Below are 21,701 nucleotides of genomic sequence, written 5' to 3' on the forward strand. Positions count from 1 at the left end.
GGGATAATGAATAACAGCCCTTCCCTTAGGCTTTACCTGATTCCCTGGGGGAGGAGAGGGGCTGAGCCATTCCCAGGGGTTAGAGTGGGATCCGGGCATGGATTTGAACCTGGGGTCCCTACAGGGATGCTTCGAACCTTGATGACTTGGAGAAGAAGATGCTTCAGAAGGTTTTGGGTAGAAGCTTTTTCCCTTTTGGGGGTCCTTGCCCTGGGATGGGGTCCCCTCAATCTCCAGCCTTTGCTCTGGGCAGATTTAGAAGGACCTGGAATTGATCACGAAGGGGGGGGTGTGCAGGCAGTGGGTGATGCATGGGCAAAATGGGTACTGGAGGTTTTTACTCTCTGTCTTGCAAGGAGGAAGATGCTCCATGCTTTGCACCCCAAAGTCCCTCTGCCATACTCCTGGGAGCAGAGGTGGGGGCAGGATCTGGCTGGATAATAGGTCTCATCTGAAGGACAGGCAAGGAGTGGTGATTTGCAGTGCTCAGTGGCTGCACTTTGGTGATAAGCAAAACCTCCCTGTCGCTCATTAAGAAGGGAAAGATAACGATTTTTCTGAGCCAGCTAACTCAGGCAAGGTGACCTCTGGGAGCACAACTCTAAGCCTGGAGTAGGCAGGGAACTGCTGCGGAGGGCAACTGCCTTCGCGTAACCACGGGATGCTCAGAGACTCAGGCCTTCCAGAACAATCACCAACTGGAGGAAAAAATGTGTCTTCAGGTGGTGAGGCACTGGCACAGGTTGCCCAGAGAAGTCAAATCCAGGCTGGGTGGAGACTGGATTGGGAGCAGCCCTGAGGATAAGGACTTGGGTGTGTTGGTGGATGAGAAGCTCAACATAAGCCAGCAATGTGCATCCCACAAAGCCAACTGTGTCCAGGGCTGCATCCAAAGCAGTGGGATCAGTGAGGCAACCGAGGGGATTCTGCCCCTCTGCTCTGGTGAGATCCCACCTGGAGCCCTGCATCCAGTTCTGGAGTCCTCAGCACAGGAAGGACATGGATCTGTTGCAGTGAGTCCAGAAGAGGCCATGGAGATGATCCAAGGGCTGGAGCACCTCTGCTATGATGACAGGCTGAGAGAGTTGGGGTTGTTCAGCCTGGAGAAGAGAAGGCTCCGGGGAGACCTTAGAGCAGCCTCCCAGGACTGAAAGGGGCTCCAGGAAAGCTGGGGAGGGGCTCTTGGTCAGGGAGTGCAGGGACAGGACGAAGGGGAACAGTTTTCAGCTGCAAGAGGGGAGACGGAGATGAGATCTTAGGCAGAAATGTTTTCCTGTGAGGGTGGGGAGGCCCTGGCCCAGGTTGCCCAGAGAAGTGGTGGCTGCCCCATTCCTTGAGGTGTTCAAGGCCAGGTTGGATGGGGCTTTGATCAATCTGATCCAGTGGAAGGTGTCCCTGACCATGGCAGCGGGTTGGAATTGGATGGGCTTTAAGGTCCCTTCCAACCCAAACTGTACTGTGGTTCTATGATTCTAATCACAGGGAAGGAGCTGTGCAGCCTGTGAGGGACCTCACAGAGCCTCCAGCAGCTTTTCCAAGGGTCCTCACATCTAACTCAAAAGCTCCTTTACCTCCTGACCATCTAGCAGCTGTTTTCCTAGGTGCAATGCATTGAATTAATGAATAATCCTTGAAGACACCTTCAGGCCCACAGAGTCGCCAAGGCAGCCAGCACATTGGGGTCAGACACCTACATGCCTGCTCAGCTAACAGCTCTAGGTCCAAGCACTGAGTAAAGGTCATTGAAACCACCAACAAAATAAATCCCAAGGGGTTATTGATTAATAGGGCAAGGCGGAGGGAATGCACAAAGGGAGCAATGCAGCTCTCTACCACCATCTTTGTCTCTACTGGCTCTCAGTTTCATCGAGGAGGTATCATAAAACTGTTAAGGTTGGAAAAGCCCTCTAAATTCATTTAGTCCAACTGTCAGCCCAACACCACCATGCCAACTAAGCCACGTCCTCAAGTGCTACAGCCACACAGTTTTTGAACCCCTTCAGGGATGGGGACTCAACCACTGCCCTGGGCAGCCTCTGAGAGGGCTTCACCACTCTTTCTATGAAAGAATTTTTCCTAATATGCAGTCTAAACTTCTCCTGGCACAACTTGAGGCCATTTCCTCTTGTTCTATCCCTTGTTACTTGGGAGAAGAATCCAATACCCACCTGTCTCCAATATCCTTTATGGGAGCTGTAGAGAGCCATGAGGTCTCTGGAGCCTCTTCTTCTCCAAACTAAACAGCCCCAAGGCCCTCATCCACTCCCAGAACCCCTGGGCTCCAGACCCTTCCGCAGCTCTGTTCCCCTTCTCCAGATGTGCTCCAGGCCCCCAATGTCTTTCTTCGACTGAGGGGTCCAAAACTGAACCCAGGATTCCATGTGTGGCCTCACCAGTGCTGAATGCAGGGGGACAATCCCTTCCCTGCTCCTGCTGGCCACCCCATGGCTGTTCCAAGCCAGGATGTTGTTGGCCTTCTTGGCCACCTGGGCCACTGCTGGCTCATGTTCAGCTGCTGTTGACCAACACCTCACGTCCTTTTCTGCCAGGCATCTTTCCAGCCACTCTTCCCCAAGTCTGGAGCATTTCAGCTCAACTCATCACAGCTGAACAGCAGGGAAAAATGCAATTAAAGGATGAATTAATAATAATAAAGAAGACAACAGTGAGGTTTTGCCAAGAGTTGAAGCTATTTGTGAATTTACTTGTGAATCAAAGAGCTTTTTGGTGGAATAGGAAGTGCCCTGGTTTGCCATGGTGTCTCTCCTGTGGGAATCCAGGCACACCATTCATGGGAATTGGGAGACTGGTCATCAGCTGATGGAGATCATGGTAGCATGATGCCATGTGAGCTTCAGTTTCATTTGCCACACCAGAGTGTGCAGTTTACACTGAGAAGGCAGGGCTAGGAAGCCTGAATCCATCCAGCTCTCCTGGACTGCTGGGGCAATTCTGTCTGCTCACTGGGGTTTTCCGGAGCAGCCAAAATGAGGATGAGAACGGGCAGAGCCCACTGTCCCCATACTCACAGGCACCTCTGCTGCTGGTGGTGCTGAGCTGGCCCAGCAGCAGGGTCCTGCCAAAGCTCTCTTCACTGTCCCCTCTGCACCACAAATGGCCAAGACATTCCCAGATTGCAATGCTCTCCCCGATTGCAGTGCATTCCCAAATTCATAGAATCGTAGAGCCATGAAATGGTTTAGGTTGGAAATGACCTTAAAGCCCATCCAGTTCCAACCCTCTGCCATAGGCAGGAACATCTCCCACTGCATCAAGTTGCTCAAAGCCCCATCCAACCTGGCCTTGAACACCTCCAGGGATGGGGCAGCCACCACTTCTCTGGGCAGCCTGGGCCAGGGCCTCCCCACCCTCACAGGAAAGCAATTCTGCCTAAAATCTCATCTCAATCTCTCCTCTTTCAGCTTTAAACGGCTCCCCCTCGTCCTATCCCTGTACTCCCTCAGCTGGGCGAGGGGGGAGGTGGTCCTCTTTGTTCTCCATTTTTAAAAATAAAACAGCAGAAATTTAATTATGGGCAGCTTTTATTCTTTTCTTTCCAATCTGTAAGGCTGTTTTTTTCCCCCCTTCTTTTCTCTTTTCCAAGTTAATAGCTTCCTTTCCAAACAGTGTCTGGAGGAGGGGAGGCCAGGAGCAAAGCTAGGCCTTGTGAGAGCACAGTGATGTTGCCCCTTAAGCCTCACCATCAGGCACAGCCAGAGTCCTACCATGTGCTCGTATCCCTGCTGCCAGCACACATAGGTGCCTCACAGCCTTTGAGAGAGAACACAATGAAAACCAGGGGATAACAGCCTATTTCTACGGTTTGGTCACAATATCATGGAATGGTTTGGGTTGGAAGGGACATCAAAACCCATCCAGTTTCAATTCCCAACACCTCCCACTGGATCAGGTTGCTCAAAGCCCCATCCAACCTGGCCTTGAACACCTCAAGGGATGGGGCAGCCACCACTTCTCTGGGCAACCTGGACCAGAGTCTCCCCATCCTCACAGGAAAACATTTCTTCCTGAGATCTCATCTCAACTTCCCCTTTTGCAGCTGAAAACCATTTGCCCTTGTCCCATCTCTGCACTCCCTGTTCAAGAGCCCCTCCCCAGCTTTCCCAGAGCCCCTTTCAGTACTGGGAAGCAGCTCTAAGTTCTCCCTACAGTCTTCTCTTCTCCAGGCTGAACAACCCCAACCCATTCAGCCTGTCCTCATAGCAGAGGTGCTCCAGCCCTCAGATCATCTCCATGGCTTCTTCTTGACCCGCTCTAACAGATCCATGTCTTTTCTGTGCTGAGGACTCCAGAGCTGCACACAGGGCCTAGCCAGAGAGCAGCAGATGGAAAGAATCCCCTCCATTGCCCTGCTGGTCCCACTGCTTTGGATGCAGCCCAGGACACGGTTTGGCTTTCTGGGCTGTGAGCGCCCATTGCCGGCTCATGTTGAACTTCTCAGCTCACAGCACCCCAAATCCTTCTGTTTACAAATCCAAGAGTTAGAGGGGCAGATTGAGGCTCCCGTGATCCAAGAGGAGGCGGTTAGAGACTTGCTTGCCCAGCTAGACGCCCACAAGTCTATGGGGCCGGATGGGATCCACCCAAGAGTATTGAAGGAGCTGGCGGATGTCCTTTCCAAACCCCTATCCATCATCTTCCAGAGGTCCTGGCTGTCTGGGGAAGTTCCACTGGACTGGAGGCTGGCTGATGTTGTGCCCATATACAAGAAGGGTTGCAGAGAGGATCCGGGGAACTACAGGCCTGTCAGTCTCACCTCAGTGCCAGGGAAAGTCATGGAACAGGTAATCTTGAGTGCTATCATGAAGCACATGCAAGAGAATCGGGTGATCAGGCCCAGTCAACATGGGTTTACAAAGGGCAGATCTTGCCAAACTAACCTGATCACCTTCTATGACAAAATCACTCAACTACTGGATGGGGGAAAGGCTGTGGATGTAGTCTTCTTGGACTTCAGTAAAGCCTTTGACACAGTTTCTCACAGCATTCTGCTGCAGAAACTGTCAGCCTCTGGCCTGGACAGGCGCACACTCTCCTGGGTTGAAAACTGGTTGGATGGCCGGGCCCAGAGAGTGGTGGTAAATGGAGTTAACTCCAGCTGGAGGCCAGTCACAAGTGGAGTTCCTCAGGGCTCGGTACTGGGTCCAGCTCTGTTCAATGTCTTTATCAATGACCTGGATGAAGGCATCGAGTGCACCCTTAGCAAGTTTGCAGATGACACTAAGCTGGGAGGAAGTGTCGATCTGCTGGAGGGTAGGGAGGCTCTGCAAAGGGATCTGAACAGGCTGGACTGCTGGGCCGAGACCAATGGGATGAGGTTTAACAAGGCCAAATGCCGGGTCCTGCACTTGGGGCACAACAACCCTATGCAGCGCTACAGACTGGGGGAAGAATGGCTGGAGAGCTGCACAGAAGAGAAGGACCTGGGGGTGCTGGTTGACAGCCGACTGAACATGAGCCAGCAGTATGCCCAGGTGGCCAAGAAGGCCAACGGCATCTTGGCTTGTATCAGAAATGGGGTCACCAGCAGGTCCAGGGAGGTTATTCTCCCTCTGTACTCAGCACTGGTGAGACCGCACCTTGAATACTGTGTTCAGTTCTGGACCCCTCACCACAAGAAGGATGTTGAGGCTCTGGAGTGTGTCCAGAGAAGAGCAACAAAGCTGGTGAGGGGGCTGGAGAACAAGTCTTATGAGGAGCGGCTGAGAGAGCTGGGGTTGTTTAGCCTGGAGAAGAGGAGGCTGAGGGGAGACCTTATTACTCTCTACAACTACCTGAAAGGAGGTTGTGGAGAGGAGGGAGCTGGCCTCTTCTCCCAAGTGACAGGGGACAGGACTAGAGGGAATGGCCTGAAGCTCCGTCAGGGGAGGTTCAGGTTGGATATCAGAAAAAAATTCTTCACAGTAAGAGTCATTGGGTACTGGAACAGGCTGCCCAGGGAGGTGGTCGAGTCGCCTTCCCTGGAGGTGTTTAAGGAACGGGTGGATGAAGTGCTTAGGGACATGGTTTAGGGAGTGTTAGGAATGGTTGGACTCAATGATCCAATGGGTCCTTTCCAACCTTGTGATTCTGTGATTCTGTGATTCTGTGTGAAATCCTTCTCCTCAGGGCTGCTCCAAATCCACTCTCTGCCCAGCCTAGATTTTTACTTGGGATTGTCCTGACCCAGGTGCAGGACCTTGCCCTTGGTCTTGTTGGACTCCATGAGGTTCCCACAGCCCCACCTCTCCAGCCTGTCCAGGTCCCTCTGGATGCCATCCCTTCCCTCCAGCATGTTGACTATGCCACATAGCTTGCTGTGTTTGGCAAACTTGCTGAGAGTGCCCTCAATCCCACTAACCGGGACGTTAGAAAACATTGGTCCCAATACTGACCCCCACAGATCTCCACTCATCTCCTCTTGGACATTGAGCCATTGACTACACTCTTTGAGTGCAATTATCCAGCCAGGTCAGGGGTCCAGGAGTCAAACAAAGGGTTGGATTCATGGGAGGATGGTGCTGCAATCTGAGCCATGTCATGTGGGGCTTTCACCCTTGGCACCCATCAAAGTGGGCATTTTCAGTCCCAACAAGGCTGAAACATTAACCGAGCATCTCAGCAGAAAAGCTGGAGCCATCCCAGAATCCAGGGATAGGCTGGGTTGAAATTTAACCAGGTACCATCAGGCTTTGATGGTGCAAGTGGCTGCAGCTGAGTGCAATCCTGCTCAAACCCTGCAGGGCGAAGGGGGCTCTGCTCTGCTGCTGCTGGCAGATCCTCGTCTCTCCCAAAATCATTCCCAGGATCTGCAGGAGAGCTGGTGCATTGCTGGGCACCTCCACAGCCTTGCAGCCTCTCAAGAGCTGGGTGGGAACCCCCAGCTTAGGCCCCTGCCAGGGGCTGGGGTGTAGGGAGAGCTCAAAGGAGGCTGCAAACACCTCTTAAATCCACAAACCCAGCTGCCAGTGCCATGGGAGAGGCTGTTTTGGCAGCTCCCACCTGGATATCTGGGCTCGGTCTGGGGCGGGTGCTTGGCTGCAGCTACTGGCTGCCTGGGGATGATGCTCTTGGATTTTACATTCCATCGGCAGCCTCCAAAGCAGCTCCTAAACCCATTCCCAAGGCTACATCCCCTGCCAGCAAACCCAGGGGGAACAACAGCCAGGGTTATAGATAAATCCAGACTGGTGGCAGCAGGTTTAAACATTTTGCTCCCAACCCAGGGGCTCCCTACCCCAAATCCACACAGCTCCTTTTTTAGGGGTGAATCCGGATGCAAAACATTCCCATGGGCTCGCTGGCAGAGCAGAGTGGAGGAAGGATGTGGACAAACAAACCACAAACTCTCCGCTGAAAATAGTTGAGGGCTGTGGAGAATTTGACGCGGGGAAATACCAAACGTGTTTGCCTAAATCCTTCCTCCATCCTGGATGTCTGTTTATTAAGAGCTTTTGGGGCCAGGAGAAGGGCTGAGAGTTCAGGGAAAGGTGGCTGGAGGCAGGGGCTGAGCCCTGACACCATGGGGATGGGCTATGGGACAGAAGGGGCAGGGATATGCTGCATGGACCTGCATCCCGAGGACCAGAGGGAGAACAGAGGCTCTTGGGTCACTTTGTGCTTTATTACTCAATGTTACAAGGCAGAAGGTGATTTCTCAGGCAGCATTAATCATTATTAGTGCATTAAAACCTCCACACCAAGCCACCATCCAGAACCCACTGGCCAAGACCCTGAGCAAGGGTCGGGGTGAGGGGGCAGCCCCAGTTGCAGCCCCTGCCATGGCACAAGGATGGGTCCAGCCCCAAACTATCTCCCAGTAGCCCAGGATCTCACCAAGAGCTCGCTGGGACCCTTTTATAGCTGCACAAAGCAGGAGTGATGCTTTATGCCATCCTCCTCCCAACCCTAGCTCAACCATCACCCCCCACCCCAGCTCCCCAATACAAATCAAATCCTGAAGGCAGAAATCAAACCCTAAAGGCAAAATCACCCCTGGGAAGAGGGAAGGCACAGGACAGGGCTCTTCTTGCCAGCCCAGCTCATAGCCTGGAGAGCTTGGACCGAGAAGGGTCAGGTGGGAGACCCTCCAGCCACTCCACCAGGATCCTGTTCAGCACCACCGGCCTGTGGGGACAGCATAGAGGTGGGGTGGGATCTGGCTTCCCCCTGGAGAAGGCAAAGCCCAGCTCTGATGGAGCGAGGCCATGCACGCTGGCTGCAGTACCTCTCCATCTGTGTCCAGTGTCCACACTCTTCAATGTGCTCCCGGTGCAGCTGTGGGATCTATGGAAGGAAGTGCAAAAGGGGTTGGTTTGTGGCAGGATCTGGCATGTTGGGCATCAGGAGAGCCCATCCCATGCTGCCCCTGACTGCCCAAAGCTTCCTTTTGGGAAGAGAACATCCCCTCCTGCCTGCTGCATGTCGCAAAAGCTGCTCTCTCCCTCATCCCTGCCTATCCTCCCCTCAAGTGATGTCCTAATATCTGGGCCAAATCTGGCTATCTTAGCAGGATGTACCTGCCTCAGGACTCTCTGGTGGTGGGATTTTATGGAAGTGGGATGGCTTGGTGCATACTGGTCCCAGAAAGAGCTTACCCACTCCTCCATGCCCTTGCTCATGCTGGGATGCAGCACCATATCCTTCCCTGCTGTGACCATCAGTGCTGGCATCATGATCTGTAAGCGGATGCAGGTGATAAGGTGGGGAAGGTGCTGGGTCTGCAAATGCTTCCTGCAGAACAGGATCAGTTCTCACCTTCCTGTCCTTGACAGAGAGTGCCCAGTGCCAGTTGGGTCGCATGTTGCGGTACCAGTTCAAGGGGCCCCTGGAAGAGGGGTGAACGGTGCGGAGATCAGACACAATATCATGGAATGGTTTGGGGTTGGAAGAGACCTCAAAGTTCACCCAGTTCCAAACGCCTGCCATGGGTAAGGACACCTCCCACTGCAACAGGTTGCTCCAAGCTCCATCCAACCTGGCCTTGAACACCTCCAGGGATGGGGCAGCCACCACTTTTCTGGGCAATCTGGGCTGGTGTCTCACCACCCCCACAGGAAAATGGTTCTTCAATCTCCTATCTTTCACCTGAAAACTGTTCCCCCTCACCCTATCCCTGCACTCCCTGATCAAGAGCCCCTTCTCAGCTTTCCTGGATGCCCTTTCAGTACTGGGAGACTGCTCTAAGGTCTTCCTGAAGCCTTCTCTTTTCCAGTCTGAACAACCTCAACTTTCTCAGACTGTCCTCATAAGCGAGATGCTGCAGCCCTTGGGTCATCTCCGTGGCCTCCTCTGGACTTGCTCCAACAGATCCATGTCCTTACTGTGCTGAGGACTCCAGAACTAGATGCTGGGCTCCAGGTGGGATCTCACCAGAGCAGAGCAGAAGGGCAGAACCCCCTCCATCGCCCTGCTTACCCCACTGCTTTGGATGCAGCCCAGGACACAGTTTGGCTTTCTGGGCTGCGAGCGCCCTTCACCAGCTCATGTTGATCTTCTCAGCCCCAGCACCCCAAGTCCTTCTCCTCGGGGCTGCTCCTAATCCATTCTCTGCCCAACCTGGATTTGTGCTTGAAATTGCCTTGACTCAGCTGCAGGACCTTGTCCTTGGCCCTGTTGAACTTCATGAGGTTCTCACAGCCCCACCTCTCCAGCCTGTCCAGGTCCTTCTGGATGCCATCTGTTCCCTCCAGCATATTGACCACGCCACACAGCTTGTTGTCCTTGCCAAATTGTTGATGGTGCCCTCAATCCCACTGTCCATGTCTCCAACAAAGATGCTGGGAATCAGCTTCTGCTGACACCACCATGGAGACCACCCCACTGCCCGTAGCATGGGAAGAGCCTGCAAGGAGAAAGCAGCCTCCCCCCAGCAGTCTTGCACATTCTTGGGGTTATAAAGCAATGCCAAGGTGGATTTGGGGGGGTTCCCACAGCTCCCCAGCCTTTGGCCCTTACCTGAACCCAGACTTCTGGAAGCGCTGGATGTAATACTGCAGCTCGGAGCCGTGCAGGATCTGGCTTGCAGGGGGGTTTTCTGGGAAGCCCACCAGTAGCCCCCCTGCAAGAAGAGAGACAGCACTGCTGCCATGTCACACCCACAGAACCCCCCTCCCATGGTGAGGTATCCCCCCCTTACCTCGCTCCTGGACCTGGTGGAATTTGAACTTGGAGGGCAGGCGGTCCTGTGGAGAGAGGCGACTGAGGGCTGGCTGGGAGCAGGACTGCATCCAGGCAGGAAACCCACGCCCAGTGCTCCCCGGGGACTACCATGAAGACTTGGGGCTCCATGCTCCTCCTCACTGGCAGAAGGCATCAAAAGCACCGCTGCATCCCCAGGGATGCTGGAACTGACCATGCAGCCTTTGGTTGTAGAGCCAGGATCAGGCACCGAGCATTGCTGCATCTCAAAGGATGCAGAAACCAACCACACAGTCCTGGGACACAGAGTTGGGAGCAGGCTCTAAGCATTGCTGCATCCCAAGGGATGCAGGAACCAACCATGCAGCCCTGGACTGTGGAGCCAGGAGTGGGCACTGAGCATTACTGCATCCCAAAGTTGTCAGGAACTGACCACAATGCCCTGGGACACAGAGATGGGAGCAGGCACCAAGCATCGCTGCAGCCAAAGGGTAGCCATGTAGCCCTGGGACAGAGAGTTTGGAGCAGCGTTCACTCTGGTCCCTACTGATGGCTGACTGAACACAGACATTGCTGCAGACAAGCAGCAAATGGATGGAAGACATAGGCAGGAGTATGCCTGAAGGTCATTGGGGGCCACTGTAAAGCCACCCCTGAAGTTGGCACCTTGGGTGTGGTGGAAAGGGAGAGGGTGCCACAGGCAGAGCCTCAAGAAGGCTAGCAGGGCTTTGAGAGGACATGGGCAGGCTTTGACGCCCTCTGCTCTGACACACAGTTCACCTTCAGCCCCACACCTACCTCCTGGCGTGTGGAGCGGATCAGGACTTTCAGGGTCCGGCTGATATCCTTCTCGAGCTCTGCCTCTGCGACACCCTGCATGGAGGCAAGGAAGCACTGCGGGTAATGCCAACCCCCCCCAGGGCCCCAACCCAGGGCCAGATCCTGCTGCCCATCAGGGCTTGGATGGAGGCTGGGGATGTGTTTTTTGCAGTTCAGCATGGGTCTGGCAGGGGCACCACAACCCATCTGAGCTGTGGTGACAGGGAGAGCACTCTGGATATGGGGCAAGTGATGCCCAGCCATGAGCTGGGGACCCCAACATGGGCACATCCCCATAGTTGGGGGGGTTTAAGCCCCAAAACCGAGGTGGAAGATAACATTTTTGGTCCCAGACTCACTGGCTCCTGGAAGTAGAACTGGTAATCAAACATGGGATGGTTTTTCATCTTCTCCACAATGTCCACAGTGGGGTCAGCGGGTCGATATGGGGTGTTCAGCGAGGCCACAGCTCTAGGAGATCATGAGGTGGGGGGCAGAGTCAGCATCACAACTGGATTTGCGGGGGCCCATGCAAACTGGGGCTTTACTGTAGGGAGAGGACAGGATTTGGTGTACCTCATCCCCCTGGGAGGGACCCAGGACCCACCTCACCCTCTCGGGGTAGAAGAGAGCCATGTTCCAGACCACAGCACCACCCCAGTCGTGGCCAATCAGCACAGCTTGCGGGATGCCCTGTGGAAGAGGGGACTGTGAGCCTGCACCCTTGCAGCTGCATCACAAAAGCAAGCACCCAAGAGGCGATTTCCCTCCCTCCGATGCAGCTAAGACACAAGAAAACAGCAATCTTTTCTCTCTTTTTCCCCATGGAACCACTATTTTGGGCTCCAGAAGCGTGGCCAGCAGGGTGAGGGAGGGGATTCTGCTCCTCTACTTCACTCTTGTGAGACCCCACTTGGACTCCTGTGTCCAGTTTTAGAGTCCACAACATAAGGAGGATATGGAACTGTTGGAACGGGTCCAGAGGAGGCCATTGAGATGATCTGAGGACTGGAGCACCTCCCATACGAGGACAGGCTGAGAGAGTTGGGGTTGTCCAGCCTGGAGAAGAGAAGGCTCCAGGGAGACCTTAGAACAGCCTCCCCGTACTGAAAGGGGCTCCAGGAAAGCTGGGGAGGGGCTTTTTCCAAGGGCCTGTAGTGATAGGATGAGGGGGAATGGCTTTAAATTGGAAGGAGGAAGATTTAGATTAGACATTAGGAAGAAATTTTTCATGCTGAGGATGGTGAGGTCCTGGCCCAGGTTGCCCAGGGAAGTGGTGGCTGCTCCATCCCTGGAGGTGTTGAAGGCCAGGCTGGATGGGGCTTGGAGCAACCTGATGCAGTGGGAGGTGTCCCTGCCCATAGCAGGGGTTTGGAATTGGATGGGTTTTGATGTCTCTTCCAACACAAACCATTCCATGATTCTGTGATTCCCTGATCCCTTGGAGCAATTTGCTCTGATTTAACTAAACATTTCAAGCACCTGATCCCTCCAGAGGAAAGGAGCTCAGTGCTACCCACCAAAAAACGTCTGGAGGATGCTCATCTCTTGGGATCACCCCACAGGTCCTCCCACTGCTGCTCTCACCCAGGGTGACAGCATCCCCCAGGGTGGACGAGATCCTGCCTAGAGCTGAGCACACTAAGCTTGTCATTCCCCCGCTTCCATTCTGTTTTCCTGACCCCTCTGGGCACTGACAAATAAATCCAGTTAAAGCCTGCACTCCTGACGACACAGCAGCTGGTTCATAATTAGCTGATATTTAGAAGACTAATTAAAATACCCTCCCGGCGTACGCGTTTCAGGGCCAGCTGCCTGCTGTGAGCCTGGCTTGATTACATCTGAAAGCTGGCATTTGAGACTGCCCCACACGGTTTCGGGGGCCTCGGAGGACCCAGAAGCTCCCACCTCCAGAGTGGATCCCCTCCATGCTAGCGGGTTTCATCCCACCATCCCTGACCATCACCATGCTGGCTCCTGGACCACTCTGCATCTTCTGCATCACAGAAATGGGCTCAAACAAGACATGAAGCCTCATTAAGTCATTTATCATGGAATGGTTTGGGTGGGAAAGGTCCTCAAAGCCCATCCAGTTCCACGGGCAGGGACACCTCACACTGGATCAGGTTGATCAAAGCTCCGTCCAACCTGGCCTTGAACACCTCCATGGATGGGGCAGTCACCACTTCTCTGGGCAACCTGTCCCCCCAGGTCCTCTGGGTTATCCCAGGGGTGGGAGAAGGAGCTTTCCAGTGGGGAGAGGAGCAGGATGGGCCCCTATCATAGTGGAGGAGCAGCTTTACTTTGAGGGTAGTGAGGCATTGGCCCAGGTTGCCCAGAGAGTCATGGATACCCCATCTCTGGAGGTGTTGAACAGGCTGGATGGGGCTTTGAGCAACCGGATCCAGTGGGAGGTGTCCTTGTCCATGGCAGGAATTCGTAACTGGATTGGCTTTAAGATCTCCTGCAACATAAATCTTTCCAGGATTCTATAATTCTACGACATGTGCACCCTGGGGATGGGGATGCCGCACCCAGGGGACCAAGCACATGAGCATCTGAGAAGCTAAGGCCATGTGAATACAGGCGACCAAGGACGGATGCACCCAGCAAACTGAGGATGCATGTGTGCCAAAGATACATGCACCCATGGGGCTGAGGCTGTATGCAGCCAAGGTGGAGTGTTGGAGGTGAAGAAGCTCATTTCAGTTACAGAAGAGGGTGCATGGAGGTGGGGTGGGAATCTGCAGGGGGACACTGCCAGTGCAACACTCTGCTGCGGCAATGCAGGACTGTTACATAGTGTGTAAGGAGAGAAAGGGATTGGGAGGTCTGCGGATCCTTCTCCCTCCCAGAATCATTCCCAGGATCTGCAAATCCTCTTCCCCTCCCCAATCGGGCTTTGAGCACCCTGATCTTTCCCACTTTGGTGGGAGGTGTCCCTGCCCATGGCAGGGGGTTGAAACTGGATGGGCTTTGAGGTCCCTTCCAACCAAACCATTCCATGATTCTGTGAAAAGAAAGGTCCCATCCATATGGAATGCCACCACCTCACATCCTGTCTACTGAGCTCACCACTAAGCAAAGTGGGTTCTCACCCACTTGGCAGGCTCCAACAGGCACCCTTCTATCCATTCTCCTGATTGTTTTGAATGCCGCATGAAGACAATTCCCCAGCAGAATAATCACCGTGATTTACCCTCGCTCACTCAGCACCAAACCAGAGCTTCAACTCTTGTGATATTCAGCTTGGTCGTCTCCCAAAACCCCATCCCAGCTCTGATTCCAGTACAAACCCACCACCGCTCCTTACACAAGGATCCCTTCCAAAGCCTCCAGGGCTTTGTTTTTCCCATTGTTTCTTGAGTTATTTTTGTTTAGCGTGGTGCTTTTTGAAGGACTCACTCCTTTGGAAGCCACTTTGGAAGGAAAAAGCCCTGAAGACATTGGCATTTGTGGGCTCTGCCTTCTTCCCCTCCATTTTGTCTCTTTCAAAAGGCACAGAAATCAACTCCATATGCTTGCTGGGATGGGAATTAAATCCACAGCTCCCAAACCCAAGTGGATCAGATGTTGAGATGACACCAGATCTGAGCCATGCCAATTGGCAGTGTTGATCCTCATGAGCCTCTTGGGAGCTGCTACAGTTAGGGCTTAAGGAGGGCGGAGGGGATGCAGCCCAGCATCCTTCTCCATGAGTATCCCACCAGCTTACCAACACCCAAAGCAGGTCCCACCAGCAGATCTCCCCATCCTCAGCAAGGACATAGTGTCCAGAAGGTGACACAGAGCTAGAGACACTCCCAAGGATGGTTTCTCCCCACCAGCAATGGGTTGTATGAACATTCCCATCTCCAAAATCCCATCCCTGGGGAACACAAAGGTGAGGCTTGTGCTACCCCAAGGGTTTTGGACCAAAGTCACTGGGAAGCTCAGATGTCCCAGCATGGGACAAAGTCATGGAGTAGTTCAGCTGTCCCAGCCTGGGAAGGAAGGGGCAAAGGGCAGCTGTGGAGATGCGCACCCAAACCCTGCCAAGGAGGATCCCATCATGGGGCAGTTCCTTACCAGTTTGTCCAGGAAAACCACCAGGTCCTGAGGAATGGAGGAGAGATGGGGTCAGATCCTGACCAGGACTATGTCCTACCAGCCCACACCATCCTCCACATCACACTCCTCCTGCCCACATCTGTACCCAGCAGCTCCTCACCTTGCAGATCTGCTCCTGAGAATATTCTTCAATGTCTGCACAAAAGACAGAATCATTTAAATATCCTCACGTTTCTAAGGATGCATTTTGCATCCATCTGAGCTGCCAGGGCCACAGGAGGAGGAGGACAGCTTCCCCACCACAGAAGACTCCTTCACCCATCTCCTCCTGGGTCTTTGGGTTGGCAGCTCCAGCTCTGTATGCCCTGGCAATCCCAGCTCACCTGGTGGGGCTGTGGACTCCCCGTAGCCCTTCATCTCCAGAGCGATCACCCTGAAGCCGGCATCAGCCAAAGCTGGGATCTAGGAGGGAAAGCAGCAGCTTCCAAAAGGCACAGAGACCCCTGAACCACCCTCTCCCCCAGCACCAGCACCCATTCTGCATCTGCCCACCCAGACATGTGCTGGCCATGCCTGGAGATGTTCCCAGGAGGACAGATGTGGGCTGGTGAAGCTGGAAGGTTGGGAACACTCCTCGTGTCCTTCAAGGCAGGGTGGAGGGACAGCCCCAGGACCCCATGTATTCACTGCACCATCCCATCCCCATCCCCTGTGGTCCACCCTCCTCCCCATCTCCTCCATCACCTGGTAGCGCCAGGAGAGCCAAGACTCGGGGAAGCCATGGCAGAGGCAGATGACGGGGCCATGCCCCATTTCCACAAAATGCAGCTGGACACCAGACTGGAAGGGATGGAGAACTTTTGCTGGCTGCAGGTGGCATGGTTTCACCGCTGGAGCCCACCACTCCCTCCAGCAAGCATCCCGGAGCCACACGAGCACATTTTGGTCCCTGGAGTGGCTGGAGAAGACCTGAATGATGGAGCACCTCAGCATCCCCCAGAATAGCCCATACAGGAGGGTGGAAACCCAACAAGGCACATCCATCCATGGGGCTCAGCACCCTTCCCTGGTCACCTGGCCCTCCCCAAACCCTGCCAAGCCTGGGGACAGGTTGTACCCGGATGGGCACGTATCCATGGGTCACTTTGGATGGATCACACGCAGTTGGCAGAGATTCTTCTTTGGTGAGAAGCTGCAGGATGAGAAGCACAAGATGAGGTTGTGAGCAAGCCTGGAGTTCTATGGGACATCCCATCACCCTGCTGCTGGTGGGACATGCATGCATTTGAGATGAACATAGGTCAGCAAACCCAGGGGATGAGGTTACCAGGGGGTTTGCTGAATTCACAGTCCCCATCCTATTTGTTCCCAACACCACCTGCAAGTCCTGCAGCAGCACTGCATCACAGCAAGATCCAGAAGCCCAAGCCCATCCCTCCCATCTCTCCAGGGAACCCCAGGAGAAGAGTGGACAGAGGGAACTCAGACCCCCTCTACGTGCCTGGACACCTGAGAGCTCCTGCAGCTCCTTTAGGACAGTTTCGGTGTCCCTGACGAGGATGGTGGCCATGCCCATCTCCTGGGCTGGATTCAGGTTCTCCTTGACATCGTCCAGGAAGATGACCTGGAGATACATCAGCGAGGACTGGGCTTCACATCTTGGGGAAGGGCAGCTGCAGAGTTTGGCCAAGGAATTTGGGTGCACAGAGGAACCCCTCTGTGACCTGTTTTTGGGGTGGTGGACATACCTCCTGTGGCTTCACCTGCAATGCATCCAGGGCATAGGTGTAGATCTTGGGATCTGGCTTCTGCACTCCGAGCCGGCAGGACTCGATCACCAGGTCAAAGTGGCGGTGCAGCATGTTCATCAGTGTGGCTGTGAAGAGCCGCCTGGCGCTGTCGTCCACATAGTTGTTGGTGAGGACGCAGGTCTTAAATCCTAGGGAAGGACAGAGTGGGAAGTGCTCGTTTTCCCACCCTGGTTCCCCACAAATGTTTGATTTCTCTTCTCCTCCTCAGCCACATTTCTTGGACCTTCCCAGCCTAAAATCTCCCCTGCAAGGACCAGGACCCCGTAGTGGGACCAACCAAGGACCTATATGGTGGGATCAACTAGGGCCCTCACGGTGGGACCAACCAGGGACATCTATGGTGGCACCATTCAGAGACCCTTCTGTTGGGACCAAGCTGGGAACTCATGGTGGGATCAACTAAGGACCCTGTGCTGGGATCAACCAGAGACATCATGGAAGGATCAACCAGGGACCCCTATGGTGGGACCAGACGGAGACTCCTCTGGTGGGAGCAATCAGGGACCTCATGGTGGAATCAAGCAGGAACCTTGTGGTGGGACCTACCAGAGACCCCCATGGTCCCTGCTCAGGATGTGAGCAGCACCCTTACTCCAGCATCTTTTGCCCAAAAGCCCCCCAGCACCCACCGTTCCTCTGCAGTACCCTCGCTGCCCGCAGAAGGGGGGCATTGACTGTCCCCTCAACTGCCATCTCCTCAAAGGCTTGGGCAATGGAGAAGGTGGCTGGCAGGGTGATGCCCGAGGTGGAGGCATGCTGCTTGCAGCCCTCTTCCATCTCCAAAAAGAGCTGGAAAACACCCATGCAATAATTCAATTGACTCCAAAAATAAAGCAGAGCTCATCCTGGACCCTGCTCCTTCCCAAGCCCCAACCCAGCCACCACAGATTCTCCACGGCTGGTACCCAAGGACTCACCTGGGACAGGGTGATTTGTCCTTTCATCGCCTTGGCATAAGGACTGTCAGATCCACCAGCAAGCATGGCTTTTAGCAAGAAATTCCTGCAAGGAAAAGGAAGAGAGGTCAGCCAGGGTAAAACAAATACTGAGTAGGCCCTGGCAAGTCCCACTATGAAGTCCCTGGCTGGTCCCACCATGAGGTTCCTGGTTGGTCCCACCGTGAGGTCTCTGGTAGCTCCCACCACAGGACCCGTGATTGGTTCCATCAGAGGGGGCTCTGGATGGTCCCACCATAGATGCCCCTGGTTGTTCCCACCATGGGAATCCCTGGCTGATCCCACTATGAAGTCCTTGGTTGGTCCCACCATAAGGGTCCCTGGTTGATCCCATCACAGGGTCCCTGCTCAGTCCCACCAGGTAGATGCTGGGATGCCCTGTGGGGAGATGGATGCTCTGTGCTGAGGATATGGCACTCCATCACCGTGCAGAACTGCAGAACCCTTTTGTTACTGAGACCTCGCTGCCCATTCATTTCTGCTGGCAGCTCAATTCCTTCACCTTGCAGAGCGATGAGCAAGGAATTCCGCCAGGAACACAAAAACCAATGCAACAAATGAGGTGATTTTGCAACCTGGAGCTCAGGGAAAATAAATTTCCCCTATCACAAGATCACAAAAAGCCTTCTTGGGTGGCAATAAAACAAGATTACAGTCCTGGCCTCAGCACAAAGTTCTCCGAGAGCCGATAAAAATGCTGCTCCGCTAAAAATAAAGTGGCTTTACCTGTTCCAGCAGGATTGGTGCCACTTATTTTTGATAGAAGGTGAAGTAAAAAGATGTTTGACAGCCAGATAATCCATTAATTTATAGTTCCATCTGCTCCATGTCCTCCAGCATTTGGTTATTTAATATATTATTCTCTTTCATTCTTTTGGCCAGAAAGCCAAACCGTGTCCTAGGCTGCATCCAAAGCAGCGCGGCCAGCAGGGTGAGAGAGGGGATTCTGCCCCTCTACACTGCTCTTGTGAGTTTCCCCCCTGGAGTACCATGTCCAGTTCTGGAATCCCCAACATAAGAAGGATATGGAACTGTTGGAAAAGGTCCAGAGGCCACGAAGATGATCTGAGGGCTGGAGCACCTCCCATACGAGGACAGGCCAAGAAAGTAGGGGTTGTTCAGCCTGAAGAAGAGAAGGCTCTGTGGAGACCTTAGAGCAGCCTCCAGTACTGAAATCGGCTCCAGGAAAGCTGGGGAGGGGCTTTTTTCAAGGGCTTGTAGTGATATGATGAGGGGGAAATGGCTTTAAATTGGATGGGGGAAGATTCAGATTACACATTAGGAAGAAATTCTTCATAATGAGGTTGGGGAGGCCCTGGCCCAGGTTGCCTGGGAAGTGGTGGCTGTCCCATCTCTGGAGGTGTTGAAGGCCAGGTTGGATGGGCCTTGGAGCAACCTGATCCAGTGGGAGGTGTCCCTGCCCATGGCAGGGGTTTGGAACTGGATGGGCTTTAAGGTCCCTTCTGACCCAAACCATTCCGTGATTCTATGATATTTTTTTTTTTAACCCTCTCCTTGTTTTTTGTTTAATACCCATGTGCTGCTTGGAAACCCTTCCCTGATGTGCAACACAAAGAAGCAGAACCAATTTGACCCATCTTCCGGATTAGTCATTCCCAAACACCTAAGGTAAGGTTGGACAGACCTCTGAGCAAACTTGAAGATGTCCCTGCTCACTGCATGGGCCAAGTGCAGGGTCCTGCACTTGGGTCACAAGAATCCCATGCAGCCGTCCAGGCTTGGGGAAGAGGGGCTGGAAAGCTGCCCAGAGGAAAAGGCCCTGGAGTGCTGGTCTACAGTGGCTGAACGTGAGCCAGCAGTGGCCAAGGTGGGCAAGAAGGTCACCAGCATCCTGGCTTGGATCAACCATGGGGTGGCCAGCAGGAGTAGGGAAGGGATCATTCCCCTGCACTCGGCGCTGGTGAGGCCGCACCTGGAATCCTGGGCTCAGTTCTGGGCTCCTCAGTCTAAGAAAGAACTTGAGGGAACAGAGCTGGGGAAAGTTCTGTAGCCCAGAGGTTCTGGGAACAGCTGAGAGATATGGGGCTGTTTAGTCTGGAGAAGAGGAGGCTGAGGGGAGACCTCATCCCTCTCTGCAGTTGAAGGAAAGGAGGTTTAAGGGAGGTGGGTGCTGGTCTCTTCTCCCAAGTAACAAGTGATGGGACGAGAGGAAATGGCCTCAAGTTGCACGATGGGAGGTTTAGATTGGACATTCGGAACAATTTCTCTACTGAAAGAAGGTGAAGCCCTGGCAGAGGCTGCCCAGAGCAGAGGTGGAATCTCCAACTCTGGCAGTGTTTAAAAGATGGGTGATGAGGTGCTCAGATTCAGTTTAGTAGTGACTGGTACAGTTGGACTCAATAATCTCAAAGGTCTTTTCCAACGAAACTATTCTATGATTCCTCATCTTGGGCTCGTGCAGCTGTGTCTGGTCTCAGCGTTGAAGCAGCAATGGTCTTAATTAATGATCCTGCTTAATTAATTAATAGTTGCAGTTCTTAACTCTTCTGCCATCATCCCCTATGGCCACACCCTGTCTTTGGGGTTCGTCTAAACTGCTGACCTGCACCCCACATCCAGAACAGGGGGTCCCCACACCACAAGTGCACAGAGCGCCCCATGTGTACCTCACATCCAGGACAAGGGTCCCCACCCTGCACCATACATGTACTCAGGGACCCTACCTTGCACCCCACATACAGGACAAGGAGCCCTCACTCCACATGTGCACAGGGACCCCAACTTGCACCTAACGTCCAGGACAGGGGGTCCTCACCCTGCACCCCACATATTAACTGGGACCCCCAGTTGCAGCCCACATCCTGACAGGGGGTCCCCCCCTGCACCCCACATACACACAGGGACCTCAGCTCGCACCCCACATCCTGAGAGGGGTCCCCCCCTGCACCCAGCCTTGCCCCCTGCTCTGAGAGCCCTGTAGCGCTGTTCCCGTGCGGGAGGCGGCGGCACACATTATTGTCACTCGATTCTCTGTGTCTCCGGCCGAGCGGAGCCCAACCGCCGGGAGGGAGGGCGAGTGCCGGGCCAGGCCAGGCCGGGCCGGGCCGGGCCGGGCCGTACCTGGGTAAAGCGCAGCGCCGCTCGTAGGAGCCCAGGAAGTTCCGCACGCCGGGCACGAAGAGGACGCCTCCAAGGTCGAACAGCACGGCCCGCCGCGCCATAGCCACCCCACTCCGCCAGGACCGAGTCTCGAACCTGCGACTTCAGGGGCACTCGCGCCGCTGGCCCCGCCCCGCGGGCTGGCCACACCCCCTGCCCTGCGCTGCGCTGGGTCCTAGCGCCGCCGGACGGCTGGGTGGGGGGGCAAGTGGGGGGTCCCTGTGTACATGTGGGGTGCAGGGTGGGGGCCCTGTGTGTATGTGGGGTGAGGATCCCCTATTCTGGATATGGGGTGCAAGGTGGGGTCCCTGTGTACATGTGGGGTGCAGAGTGGATACCCCCTGTCCTTGATGTGGGGTGCAGGTTGGGGTCCTTCTGTATTTGTGGGGTGGGGACCCCCGTCCTGGATGTGGAGTGCAAGCTGGAGTCCCAGTTTACATGTGGGGCGCAGAGTGGGGATCCCCTGTCCTGCATAGGGGGTGCAAGCAGGGGTGCCTGTGTACATGTGGGGTGGGGACCTCCTGACCTGGATGTGGGGTGCAAGCTGGGGGTCTTGAGTATATGTAGGGTGCGAGGTGGGGACCCGCAGTCCCACATGTGGGGTGCAAGTGGGGGTCCCTGGGTACATATGGGGTGAGGACACCCTATCCCGGATGTGGGGTGCAAGGCAGGATCCCTGTGTACATGTGGGGTGCAAGTTGGGGACCCCCTGTCCTGGATGTGGGGTACAAGTTGGGGTCCTTGTGTACATGTGGGGTGCAAGCTGGGGACTCCCTGTCCTGGATGTGGGGTGCAAGGTGATGTCCTT

At 54.5% G+C, this 21,701-nt stretch overlaps 1 protein-coding gene across 3 annotated transcripts; it reads right to left on the reverse strand.

Moving 5' to 3' along the window:
- Window positions 1-7,607: 7,607 nt before the first annotated feature.
- EPHX2 (epoxide hydrolase 2) lies at window positions 7,608-21,023 on the reverse strand. Of its 3 annotated transcripts, XM_009563756.2 has the most exons (19): window positions 20,855-21,023; window positions 17,735-17,819; window positions 17,447-17,606; window positions 16,755-16,945; window positions 16,508-16,630; window positions 16,124-16,198; window positions 15,751-15,846; window positions 15,390-15,468; window positions 15,167-15,201; window positions 15,025-15,051; window positions 11,564-11,649; window positions 11,316-11,427; window positions 10,936-11,010; window positions 10,136-10,181; window positions 9,955-10,057; window positions 8,755-8,824; window positions 8,595-8,675; window positions 8,225-8,283; window positions 7,608-8,124 (listed from the first exon to the last, which is right to left on the reverse strand). In XM_009563756.2, the coding sequence occupies exons 1-19, from the start codon at window positions 20,953-20,955 to the stop codon at window positions 8,040-8,042; spliced, it is 1,689 nt and encodes a 562-aa protein (XP_009562051.2). In that variant the 5' UTR covers window positions 20,956-21,023; the 3' UTR covers window positions 7,608-8,039. The 3 variants fall into 3 exon arrangements, 1 of the variants encoding a protein (XP_009562051.2); XR_008449311.1 differs by lacking the exons at window positions 7,608-8,124; window positions 8,225-8,283 and adding an exon at window positions 9,643-9,841 and having other exon boundaries at window positions 8,609-8,675; XR_008449310.1 differs by lacking the exons at window positions 7,608-8,124; window positions 8,225-8,283 and having other exon boundaries at window positions 8,597-8,675; window positions 8,755-9,841.
- Window positions 21,024-21,701: the final 678 nt, after the last annotated feature.

This window comes from Cuculus canorus, chromosome 3, assembly GCF_017976375.1.
Source record: "Cuculus canorus isolate bCucCan1 chromosome 3, bCucCan1.pri, whole genome shotgun sequence".
Taxonomy (NCBI): domain Eukaryota; kingdom Metazoa; phylum Chordata; class Aves; order Cuculiformes; family Cuculidae; genus Cuculus; species Cuculus canorus.

What these genes read in the sequence shown, in the direction of transcription:
- EPHX2 (XM_009563756.2), bottom strand. Translation starts at nt 20,955, where the DNA reads ATGGCGCGGCGGGCCGTGCTGTTCGACCTTGGAGGCGTCCTCTTCGTG. An exon ending in TGCAGGTGAAGCCACAGGAG is followed by an intron (nt 16,631 to 16,754) that starts GTATGTCCACCA and finishes ATGTATCTCCAG; the next exon opens with GTCATCTTCCTGGACGATGT. An exon ending in CTCAGGAGCAGATCTGCAAG is followed by an intron (nt 15,052 to 15,166) that starts GTGAGGAGCTGC and finishes TCCATTCCTCAG; the next exon opens with GACCTGGTGGTTTTCCTGGA.